The following is a 12423-nucleotide window of genomic DNA, read 5'->3' on the forward strand; positions in this document are numbered from 1 at the left end:
TTGGGATTTTCTCTTTTTGTTTTGTTTGCCTTATTTCTGCCTATATGTTTGAATATCAAAGATGTGTCGTCGAAGAAAAAGAAATAGAGGGAAATTATAGGTTTCTTCATTGAACTTTTATTACATATATAATAAGAGGTCTCCCGTAGTCCCCAAAACAATCTCAGTTACTTAAAATTGAGGAAGAATTGCTTTCTCAAAGAATGAGCTGGTTGTGAAGAAATATATTCCATGACAAAAATAAAAATTAGATGCATAAAAACAATGAAGCCTTGTCAAGAAAATAAATTGCTGTTTAGCAACATCTAGCACGGTGGGAGGTCTTTTGGTGGTGGCAGAATAGACTGATCCGGCAACTTTCCATTCTCAACAACAAAAGCCATCTTCAATCCCCACATTGTATGGAGTTCCAAGTGACAGTGCATGAACCAAACACCTATATGCAGAACCATGATTACTATGAGAAAGAATTTTTCTTTTTAATCTTCAAATATTAAAACAATGACATCTAAAATATACCTGGGTTATCGGCTCTGAACCTTATAGCAGTCCACCCACCAGTTGGAACACCAACTGTGTTTCTTTCAGGAGGATCAACAAGATTGAACTTAGCAGGGTCTTTTGCAGGATCAAAGTTACCAATCCCATTTCCAACAACAAAGAAATTGAAGCCATGCAAATGAAATGGATGCGACTCAACTGAAAGTAGATTGGTATCCTGCAATACTAGTTCAATGGTGGAATTGAAAGCTAACTTACTAAGTCTTGTTCCTGAAGAAGTGGCAAGATTAGCTGTCAGAGGTGCACCAGTATAGTTGAATGGAGTAGGAGGGCGGTCAGGAAAGTTAGTCTTGAAAACTCCTGATGAGATATTGAAGTAATGAGCCTGTAACAATCCAATCTTTGGCATTACGAAGGTAATATTGTTCAAAGAAGCTGTTAGTTGTGTTCCATTTTGGCAAGTTGGGCATGGATTTTGCCCTAAACCAATTGTATAAAAGAGATGGCGATCAACTGTAAGAGGGACCAATGCAGGAAACTGGGGAGTGTTCAAACTTCTAAGTTTGCTGTTATAATCTAAAGCAAATTTTGTATTATTGGAGACAGGCAATGATGCAGGGAAAATTGGAAGAACTGTATTTGGTATGCCTTTGTATTGCAGGATGGCTGTGACAGTTTTGTTGTCAACTGGAATTGGTGCATCCATAAAAGGCCTAGCTGCCATGAAATAGCGGTTTAGTGCTTGGTCTGCTTTAACTAGAACATTTGTGGTTTGCCCTGGTGCTATTAGGATAGCTTGAGTTGTGAATGGCTTGGTGTAGACTGCATCAATTTCGACCACAGTCATGTTATGACCAGCAATGGATAAGAAGAGCTCGTCATTAAGTGCAGCATTCACAATCCTTAGAAGGTATGTTTTTCCTGACTCAACCTCCATAGCAAAAGTATCTAGAATAGGAAAAAGAAAATATTTTCACCAATCAATATATATATATATGTATCTAAAGCACTTTTCTTTGAAGAAGAAAATAAGATAGGGTTTTACGTTTGTCAGAACAAGGGAAAAGCGGGCCAGGTTTCCCATTGATAGTATGAGCATCTGAGGTTGGTGGTGGCAAGCCCAGTTTATTAGCTTGGTTAACAATGGTTTCAACATCTGAGTTCCACCATTCTCCTGCATGCATGAAATTCTCAAATTATAATCTCTATATAAAAAAGAAAAAGTTTCCAACTTTCTATACAAACCTAAAATGATGTTAGTTTCTTGATGGGGCTGAGAAAATGGAAAAGGAGTTCCTTGTTTAGGCATAATAACAATGGCACCATAGACTGTAGCTCTTAGCCACAAAATATGTGCATGCCACCACAAAGTTCCTCTTTGGCCTGTAACATTAAACTCATAAGTGTAACTTTGTCCAGTTTTGATTGGACATTGAGTTATATATGCCGGTCCATCTGCCCAACCATTGCGATATTGTTTCAATCCATGCCTGCACATGCAAGAATCATCATTAAACATTAATTTGCTCCAATCCATTTTATTTTAATGTGCATTTATGTATGTTTTACCAGTGAATGGACATGTTGTATTGTGCATAATTGGTAACATTAACAAGAACTCTATCTCCTTCTCTAGCATAAATGGTAGGTCCTGGGTACATTCCATTAACTGTTACAATAGGTTTTGCATTGCACAACCTGCTCACATTCTTCACTTGAATCTGCACCCAAAGCAAGAATACTCACTATTATTACTTTCATTTGAAAACAGAAAAAGAAAAAGAAAAAATGAACCATCATCAATTAACGACAAAAATACCCACATCAAACTGATACTTCTTCACTGCAGCTTCAGCTGGAAAAGAAACAAATCCAAGAAAGCAAAGGAAGAGCAAAAGTGAACCAAAACCATAATGCTTTGCCATTTTTTTTCCAGTAAAAAACTATTTAGGCTTGAGCTGTGTGGATTCTTGGATGCCATGGATGAGAAACAAATTGGTACTTATACTGGTAAAATAAAATGGAGTCAAAGGTAGGTTGATGATGAGTTGTTATTGCAGGGTGGCAGTAAACGCTTCCATTAGGTGAAGCAAATGCAAGACTTGTACAAAGCTTTAAAGCAACTGTTACAAGAAGTTGAGATATCTATTTAATGTCTGTTAAAACTATATAAATAGTCTACAACAACTGAGTTAATATTATAATAAAATAAAGTACCTTGAAAGGTGATATTAATTTGGAATCTATATATAATAAATTAACCAACTTTAATGAATATTGAAATCACAAAGAATTTGCTTTGCAGTGACATCTTGCTTCTTTGCTAGTTTTCCCATCTGGTGTTCAAATTTTAGTTACAAGAAAGAGACAATTTTTAAAGTTTTGGAAATGTCTTTGTGGGAATTGTGGAACAAATAGAAATTAGTCCAAAGGGTTGGGCATTTGGGTGGCTCATTTTATCTCAAACACTCTTTTACATTTAAAGGCCAGTCTATGAGTCTTGGGCCTGCCTGACCCATACCAGCCCAAAAAAAATACCCGACCCACAAATGAACGGGCGGGTTGGATCACTGATCAGATTACTTACTAAAAAAATAAAGACGATTTATGTAATGTTTAGATAAAAATACAACAAGCTGAAAACACAGTATGTTTGGTATTGAAGATGACATAATAGATAAGAGGATGAGCTTTTCTATTAATAAAGAAAGCAAGTTATTGGTGGATCACATATTTTTTTTCATTATTATTGATATATATGGACCAACCCTAAATTTGTTTAGGGCACTATCAATTATCACTATGAGGCAAAGAGCTATTCTTGTCTCTTGTGGGGCCTTAAATTGGAGCCTTGGCCTTTTATTATGTCCTATGTAGGAGCCTTTGTCATTTGTGCCCTAGTTGAAGAGTGGAAGACAACATATATAAGCACCAAAAAGGAATGGGCTCACACAGCATACCCAAGCCAGTCTGGCTCCTGGCCCATTAACTTAAGCTTATTCCCCTAATTCAGAATTTTGTTAATACTAGATTAAATTTGTTAGTGTAAATGTTTTCTATTTCATTTGTCAAAGTTCATAATAATAAAGGCCTTCAACAATTTCATTTCTTCTTCTTCTTCTTTTACGATCCTTGTTTATTATGATTATTGCTTTCAACCTTAGGATTTAGATTTTCCAGTATTCGGTTTTATAGTTATTCGATTGTAGTAAATTTCAGTAATAAGTTCGATATTAAAATTAAGTCGGTTCAGAAACAAGTAAATATGAATACTCATTTTCTTGCAAAAGCATCCATTTGTTACACTCGCCTCCGTAATTAGGATATTATTCGTGATTGTATTATTGAGTTTTACCATAGGTTTAATGAAGTTGGTTTTCCCTTTAAAAAAAAAAAAAAATATTCTTTTAGTTTTATTCACCATTTGCAATTTACTCAAGATTGAGTTCTTGAATCAATTTAACAATAAAAAAAAAAAAAAAAAACCGATTTGACCTATTTTTTAGCCTGTCAAAGCATTTATTTCAATAAAGTTGAAAGTGTGGTTAAACTTAATTCCAAAGTTCAATTTTGGGTAAATTGCGCGTGACTATACAACAACTGACCTTTTTTTTTTTTTTTTGCCCTTTTTGTCACTCGAGGGAAAGACATATAGCATATATTTCGGTGAGGAGGAGCACATGCATGGATGTCCTGTGGCTCACATCATACATAGGCTTTGAAAGAGATAAAGTCTAATTGAAGACTTGAAAACCTTACGTATAAATGGGGTTGGCTTGTGTGTTTTTATTTGTTTGTGACATTTTCACATGCTATTGCTATGCTATAGATCTCTCTCTTTTATAGGCATCAATATCATATATCATCCTCGATTTTTGCTATCACATATCTTCTCTTCAAACTTTTTCTTACAATCTTTTCATGCTGTCTTATTACAATTTTCATTTCATATTTATAGAAAACATATTGACTTCTTTATACCCAATAACCTTAAGTTGACCAACTTTGCACAACAAAATTAATATTTCCTGGCTTAACAAAATAGATTGTTTTGTAAAGTTTTTCAATTTGTAAATGTCTATGCTATATTTTTACCTGAAAAGCTATTGCGATGAAAGGGCAATCAGGTGTTGATTGATTTTCTCATTTATGTGAGAGTGAAAAATCTTTAGTAGTGTAAATTTGATTTGCATTATACAATGGTTTGGTTCCTAAATTTCCTCCGTTGGCTTTGGTTATGGTATCTTTAAAGCAACAATTAATGCTTTTGACAGATCAAAAGAAGATATTGAAAGGCTTTGATAAGATTATTAATTTCCAATGTCATTTCAAGAAGAATTACGCATTCCTTTTATTGTTATATGTTTCAATCCAAACCCTAAAACAGGACTCTCTCCGACCATTCCAAACTCAACTAATTGCAGCTCCCTCTGTTTTTTGTTGGGCTGTCGACACGTCTCATTTTCTCATTGGATGGACGGCAGTGGGTCCCATGATTCCTCCTCTTCTACCAATTGCAATGCAAGAGCCTTGAGGTTGAGGCCCCTCTTCCACCGTCCCTCACCTGGGCCCGCCACCTTCCGTTATTTGTCGTTGGTTGAGTTAGGGCTGTCTATTGTTTTTGGTCCACAAAACCTTAACAGCAAGCAATATTGGTCCCCCTTCTCTCTTCTCTTAACATTAAATAATGACAGTTATGTCCTTCTTATTGGATTCTCGATGGGGTTTTGCTGAATTATTAATTTGTGCTGTTTTTAGGTATTTCATTGATTTAAAAGAAGGATAAGAAAGTAAATTAACCCACTAATTAATTACTTATATCAAAGATTGGGTGAATTGCATTCCTCCACTGCATTCAATTATGAAAATTCTTATGTGCACTCTTATTTAATGCTTCTAGTACTTTTGTTCAAAACTAGAGATTGTCATGTCTTGTCTGCTTACAACAGATACAAGAAAAGAAAAATAAGCATTAAGGAAATGGGAAGGGAAGTGAAAGATGGTTAACATATAAATTAGTCAACATGTAAAATGGGAATGTTCATAAGCCTCTAGTACTTACAAGTTAACAGAAAATCCAGATATTTTTACTGAAATGAGAATGTTGAGAACCTTAACATATCGAGGTTAATTGCAATAATTTACAGAAAAGAAAAAAAAAAATGGAAAGTTCAAGATTGATCATCCAAAATTAGCTCCTTCCACTTCCAAATTCCGTCTAATACTTTAATGCAGTCATCTCCATTGTCACCTTGAGATATCATAATTCTGAGAGTAGTCAAGTTGATCAATTTCCCAGCTCAATTTTGAAGCTACCCTCTCATGACAGGGGACGTATTCCTATGATAAACAAAATAAATCTTCAGACAATTGGATGTAAAAAGGGATACATCTTCTTAATGAACTGAAATTTCACTTTGGTCTTTTGTTTGCAATCAAATCATTTCTGTTCTCTTTTGAATCTTGGTTAATTCTTTTCAAAATTTTATCATAAGCAACTTAGATGAGTGGACAGTCTTATATTTAGATGAGGCTGCAGTTTATTACCTCCAATTTCTTCACCAACTCCTTAGCTGTTGGAGCAGATGCAAAGATGTTGCGAGCACTGGGGCTTATAAATCCCTCTTCCACAGCTTTGTCAATAAAAGAGAGCAAAGAATTGTAGTATCCATCAACATTCAACAATCCCACCTTCAAAAAGTGGAAATACAAATACAGCATTAGCTCTTTAAAAAAAAAAAAAAAAAAGTCAGTTAACATGCTTCCTGCAGACGCTAAACAAGCATCGAACAAGAAGGTATTAGAAATCAAAACATGAGAATTACCGGTTTGTCATGAATACCAAGTTGGGCCCAGGTTATCACTTCAAGTAACTCTTCAAGAGTCCCATAACCACCTATATTATCCACATAGAAGTTTTTCACATTAAAGTAATCCAAACTTAATGATGTAAAAAAACATAGAATGATATCCATCACTAAGCCTTCTAATGGAAACAGGTTTTGTAGCAGAAAATGTACTACCAGCAGTACTCAGGGCATATAAGATTGGTAAATCGCTTAATTAGGACCAAAAATCAGCAAGCAATTTAGGTATAATAAGTGTTACTTTTTTCCCTTGTAATGAACAAGTTTAAGGATCATCTCAGACCAGTTCCACATATTCTTGTTTGATGGCAATGGTTTTATTACAGCTTTGCACCCTCAGTTCTTTACTTTTAAGTTCACTTTAACTTTTTCCAATATTTATATCATTATTTTATAGAGAAAAAGAAGGGGGTTGGATATGGTTGGTCAAACATCAATTCCCTTTGACCTAAAAATGGTCTTCATGGCAACCATTGTGAAAATAGAGGCATAATCTTCTGCCAACCAGTTCAGGTCATAATAGCCCTCATCTTATCATGTAGCAGAAAGGATGTCTTTTTTTTTTTTTTTTTTTTTTTTTTTTGTTAAACTGTGGTTTTTGGGATTCCATGACAAGATTAAGAGTGAATTGACTTTTTGCCCATGTATGTCCTCTGGTTCCCCAAGATTTTAAACTCCATGATGATTAGTGGTTTGTGAAAGGGGTGGGCATCATTACCTGTTAGGTGCAGGTACTAGTTGGCAAAAAACTATTTTGCTTAAAGTGTGTCTTTGTGTCTCTTGCCCTTAATATGCAAGAGAGATAAATAACTTCAATAACATTAAAAGAAAAGAACTACATATAGAAGAAAAAGAGCACATATTAACCACAGAACCACAGTCTTTTAGCAGCTGTAATTTTCAGTGTAAGATGTTGATGGGTCAAGAACTAGGGTCTGAACTGTTCCACAGTAACTTGTTCGGCTAAAAAGTTTGTCTTAATTTGGACTTCACAGGTTCCTTTCACACATTATCAGATACCATGTGTCCTCAAAAGACAAAAGCTATATTAGCTAAATATGGCCATAATACTGTGAAAATCTCATCTTATATCACAGCTTCTTGCTAAGCTTGACCTGAAGTCAACTAGCTTCTTACCAGTTAATACTTCTGTTTTCCCTTTTATTATGTGTATGATGCATTTGTTAGCAGCTTAAGAAATAACTGAACAAAGAAATTAGAGGAATATTTAGATTAATTACAAAAGCACACAAATTGAAAAGTAGAAACAGACAGTCAAAATCTTCTCTTCATATCATTACTTTCATTTAATGGGTATTTTATGGTGGATTAGTTTCTTGAACAGTGATCAGTAAGTGATAGATATAAACCAAAGAAAAGTAATCAACAATCTACAGAAAAATCAAAAAATGAGATATGGCCAATCTTGTATGCTGAACTTGGAAAGATAAAAGCATCTGATGATCTATATGATTCCTTTATTTGCATTAGAATTTTGGTGTAAGTGAGAATTTTTTGCAGGGGTTATACTAACCTGGTAAAGCAATAAAAGCATCTGAATGCTTAGCCATCTCTGCCTTTCGTTGATGCATGTCTGCTACTGCCTTCACTTCCCCCACTGTTTCACCAGTTAACTGCAAAAGAGGGTACCACAGGCACAGAAAATTAAAAATTGAAGGATTGAATAGAGAGAAAAATTTGGAGGGTTGTGCAGTGAAGTAATGATGAGTGTTGCAGGAATAGTGGTGGACTTAATCCAAAGATTTGAACTCCACAACATCCTATCCAGTAATTTATTTTATCTCTTAACAGAAAAATAAAGAAAAAGGAAAAAACAAAAGAAATTCGAAATCTGAAAGAAGCCAATAAAGAAAAACACAAGAACAAAATACTGCCATAGAACTAAACAGAGAAGACAGCAGAATGTGGAAGCCAAAATATGTATAGAAAAGGTGTAGTGCCAAGTGCCAACTACTCAACTAGTGCTATGGATAAGCCTATCAAGTATTTGTCACAGGTGTAGAAATCTTGAGAAACACTCTTCTTTTTTTATTTTGAATTATATTTATCCTAAAAACAAATGGAAATCTTAAGAAAAAAACAGAAGATGACAGAACAAAAGAAAGAGAGAAAAGGGGGGAAAAACAAAAGAAAAATGACAATTGAAAATAATTAAAGAACAGGAGGAAAAAACAGTAGCCAAAAGCAAAGAATTAATCAAAATATTTGAAAGAAATAAAAGGAAGAAAGTAAGGTAGAAAATTGACAGCCAAAAATCTATATCCAATCCACTGTTACAAAAGAATAATAGAAGATGTAGCCTTTTTATTCAAAAAAGAAAAGGAAAAAAAGAACTAATATATATAAAAAGATAGAAGCCTTTTTCTGGTTCTTGCAGACATACCTCTCGAGGCATGAGCGTCTTGGGAATAACTCTGCAAGGAGACAATAACATGACAAAAAAATAAGTTGTAATGAAGAAGAAAAGCAATACTATTGAACATAAATAAACACAACTTACTAATTTTATTTCTTTAATTCATTTGGATGATTCTTAATTCAATAAAAAAATGATAATGGAGAATCGAAAACTTGGTCACAAAGGCGGCTTACCCAATAACATGGCGACCACCATCATGAACAGCTTGAGAAACCAAACCCATCAAACCTATGCTACCCCCTCCATAGACCAGATCAATGTTCCTTGACACCTGCAACACACCCCAGTCATGCTTGTCAGTAGAAATTCAAAAATGAGGCTTTTTATCAGCAAAAAAATGGAAATTTCTGATATGGGTATTTCAAATTATGTATAAAAATGTGTTCTTTATAGTACATTCCAGCATTTTTGAAATTGCCCATTTGGCAAAACTAAGTAAAACCTGTCAATTCACAAAAAGGTCTCAACTTTTCACATTAACAAATATAAATATAAAGAACTGCAGAAATTGCACAAAAAGAAAAAGAAACCAAGAAAGAAGAACAATATGAAGAATCCATTCAAGATTATGGCTAAAAAAAAGTATTGAACTTGAAGCAAGCTGCATACAGATTTGTAGCAAATTAATCCCATCTCATACTTGCACTAGAAATAACATGTTTTACAAATGAGCCAAAACCCATGGTGGAAAATTAAAAATGGGCAGAGACCAAGAGAAACAGAGAAAGAAAAAGATAATAGTGAACAAAATAGAGAACAATTAAAATAGTAATAATACCAATTCTTTGCCAAGTTCAATAGCAGCATCTTGATAGCTACTCTTCTTCCCTTGACTACTTCCACAAAACACACAAATCCTCTTGAACTTTGATGTTGGTCTCATTTCAGTGCCCTCAATAACCTCCATTTCACTAAATTTTCTTCTGTGTATAACTATTTTCACCAAAAGTATTTACTTGCCTGCCAATATTGCTAAAAGGGCAACAAAAAATCAAAATACAAGAATAATATCAATCTCTCTTCACTTGTGCTCTGTCTCTACTCGAGCTAGTGACCTATATTACTTGTGTCCAAGAAACACACAGGTATCAACTTGACACTCCCTTTCTTTTCTTGCTTGACCACTACTCAATTTTAATTAGTGTGTTTCCTTCCATGCGTATATATAAACCTCAACGCACGTGAGTACCCTCCATAGCACGCTTGCTCCACACATACAGCTAATATTGGCACGCGTGGACCACTAATCTTATGGGTTTTATTAAATCAAATATAGAATACTATAGTTTATAGATGAAGTAAATTGCTTATTTGTCTTATATTATGGTTATTTAACAAAAAAAAAAAAAAAACAAGTATTTTTCTTTTAATTTAATTATTAATTTCCAATTGCACCATTAACTAGAATAGGAACTTAATGGGTTGATCGCGAATTAATTTTATTATTGATTCATTAAACCCTGTAAACATTAATTGAAACATATAAATTAGGAGTTTTTACGAATAAAATTATTTTCTTTTATAGTACGTATTAAAATATTTCATATTGGTTGAAAGTTAAAAATATAAAATACATACAATGATGAGAATAAAATAACAAATGGAAAATTGTAGTTATTTTGATAATGATTGAATCTTGTAGTAAACTCAAGAGTACGATTCTACCATTTTAACCTATTTATTTTTTATGCTACCTTAGCTCGATTTTTAGTTTGGATGTCCAATTTCAATTTATTACACTCTAACTAGTTGATGCCAAAGTCCATTTAATTATTTGTTGTGTCATTTCCTTCCTTTTAACTCAAGTTAATTAAAATTTTAACTAATGATATTATCTATTATCAGGAACCGGTTAATCTGATTTAGGGCTTATTTATAGTTAAAGCTCTTTGCCCCTTCTTATAGGTAGCTTTAGTGAAAATTATCAACTGAGTTACAACCTGGAGGTAACTATTCCTTTTTCTTTTGTGTTTCATAGTTGAATATTTGAAAAAGATAATGCGTAACTAAATGAAAATTATATGATAAATTGGTATTCTATTCCTTAATTAATTAATTAAGATTAAAACATACGATGAGAATTAGATCATTGTCTCTAGCAAGGCCAAAACAAAGCAATTAGTTATTTTGTTGACTCGTAAATAAGGTCAAATCTCTATTAATATTGAATTTTTAATTAATTAAATTTTTGACTTACAATCATGTAAAAACAATTATTTTCTAAGAAAATATAGAAGCTTTATTAAGAAATAGAATCGGTTACAAGAATAAAATAGCTTCTCTAGTCAAAATATCAACAAACACATCATTCACGAGTATTTGAGATATCTGCTTACATCGGATTGGTTTACTAAGAGATAAAGTGCTCAAATTACTCGTTCTAACACTCGTTGGTATTAATAACTTGCTCTTTCATGATATTTGCAGAGTTACCCATCCTAAATTGTTTTTGTCTAATCTTTTGTGTTTTTTTTTTCTCTTGTACTCAAAAAAAAAAAAAAAAAAAAAAAAGAAAAAAGAAAAAAACACACAGACACACAGACACACATCCTTTTTTCTAAGCTAGAAATAATGTTGTCTATGGACAGTATGATATGGGTACATTTTTTTAAGGCATAAATAAATAAATATATATATATAAATTACACACAATAAAAGATGAAGAAAAGAAAACACATATACCTATCTGAAAGGAAGTATGGGTAAAATTCAGAAGTATCAGAAAATGGTATATAGAGCATTGTGCATTGATGATTGAAATAAGAACACAAGTGGGATAATGGCATTGGCATTTCACCTTGTAACCTCATCCACCCAACCCTACTTCACACTCTTGTTCTATTCTTAGGAAACATTTCTTTTTTATTTCTCTCCCCATTCCCATAAACCCACCCTTCCTTTTATATATTTCATTTGCCTCTTCCCTACCTATCACATCTCACTCTCCAAAAAAAAAAAAAAAAAAAAACCAAATTAAAGTTTTAATTTTTAATTAATTTTCTCATTAACCCACTTTCTGATTTCTAATTCTTTTTTTAGGGTAATTGCCAGGATTACAGGAACTGAACCCATGCTATTAATTTAATGGGTACTATATCCCACTTTAGGGTTCCCTAATCCCCAAAATTGGCCTTTATGGCTACTCTTGCTTGCCCTATATTTTTATATTAATGGGTCCATCTATATCCTACCCACTCCCTATATAAGTATATATATAGAGATTACAAACTCATAATTACTATTCTTAATAGGGTTTTGAGCATTTTACTTACATTTATCTAATTCTATACCTTCTGCATGCTTGCATGCGCATTTGACTCGTGTTTTTGTGTGTTTGCTTGCTATTGTCGCTTCTCTCTCTCTCTGTATATATATATATATATATATATATATATATATATATATATATATATATATATATATGCACGTACGTATGATTTCTTTTTTTTATTCTTTTTTTTTCTTATTAATAAATGTGTGCCTATATCACACTCAGCTTGTTATGTATAGCATTACAGCTATGGAGACGAAATTAAAAAAAAGATTTTTTTTTTGAAATTATGACGAAATTAAAAAAGTTTTGGAGTATTTGAATCTATTTGTATAATCAATTGA

General features: G+C 33.0%; 2 protein-coding genes across 2 annotated transcripts; both read right to left on the reverse strand.

The window, feature by feature from the left end:
* Positions 1 to 84: 84 nt before the first annotated feature.
* Positions 85 to 2489, reverse strand: LOC105642222 (laccase-11). The gene is made up of 6 exons (XM_012226975.4): positions 2325 to 2489; positions 2071 to 2222; positions 1747 to 1991; positions 1547 to 1675; positions 520 to 1449; positions 85 to 436 (listed from the first exon to the last, which is right to left on the reverse strand). The coding sequence occupies exons 1-6, from the start codon at positions 2424 to 2426 to the stop codon at positions 306 to 308; spliced, it is 1689 nt and encodes a 562-aa protein (XP_012082365.1). The 5' UTR covers positions 2427 to 2489; the 3' UTR covers positions 85 to 305.
* Positions 2490 to 5494: 3005 nt separating this feature from the next.
* Positions 5495 to 9941, reverse strand: LOC105642223 (cytokinin riboside 5'-monophosphate phosphoribohydrolase LOG3). The gene is made up of 7 exons (XM_012226976.4): positions 9587 to 9941; positions 8982 to 9079; positions 8773 to 8803; positions 7903 to 8002; positions 6327 to 6397; positions 6049 to 6192; positions 5495 to 5841 (listed from the first exon to the last, which is right to left on the reverse strand). The coding sequence occupies exons 1-7, from the start codon at positions 9713 to 9715 to the stop codon at positions 5749 to 5751; spliced, it is 666 nt and encodes a 221-aa protein (XP_012082366.1). The 5' UTR covers positions 9716 to 9941; the 3' UTR covers positions 5495 to 5748.
* Between the last annotated feature and the right edge of the window lie 2482 nt (positions 9942 to 12423).

The sequence above is a fragment of the Jatropha curcas genome, chromosome 2 (genome assembly GCF_041381405.1).
Source record: "Jatropha curcas cultivar XTBG-Jc1 chromosome 2, XTBG_Jcur_1.0, whole genome shotgun sequence".
Lineage (NCBI taxonomy): Eukaryota > Viridiplantae > Streptophyta > Magnoliopsida > Malpighiales > Euphorbiaceae > Jatropha > Jatropha curcas.

Excerpts from the sequence above, each read along its gene's own strand:
- LOC105642223 (XM_012226976.4), bottom strand. The coding sequence starts at position 9,715 with ATGGAGGTTATTGAGGGCACTGAAATGAGACCAACATCAAAGTTCAAG. Across the intron at positions 8,804-8,981 it reads GGTGGTCGCCATGTTATTGG|AGTTATTCCCAAGACGCTCA; the intron begins GTAAGCCGCCTT and ends GTCTCCTTGCAG. Across the intron at positions 8,003-8,772 it reads AGACGCTCATGCCTCGAGAG|TTAACTGGTGAAACAGTGGG; the intron begins GTATGTCTGCAA and ends CCTCTTTTGCAG.
- LOC105642222 (XM_012226975.4), bottom strand. The coding sequence starts at position 2,426 with ATGGCAAAGCATTATGGTTTTGGTTCACTTTTGCTCTTCCTTTGCTTT. Across the intron at positions 1,992-2,070 it reads TACAACATGTCCATTCACTG|GCATGGATTGAAACAATATC; the intron begins GTAAAACATACA and ends TTGCATGTGCAG. Across the intron at positions 1,450-1,546 it reads TTTCCCTTGTTCTGACAAAC|ATACTTTTGCTATGGAGGTT; the intron begins GTAAAACCCTAT and ends TTCCTATTCTAG.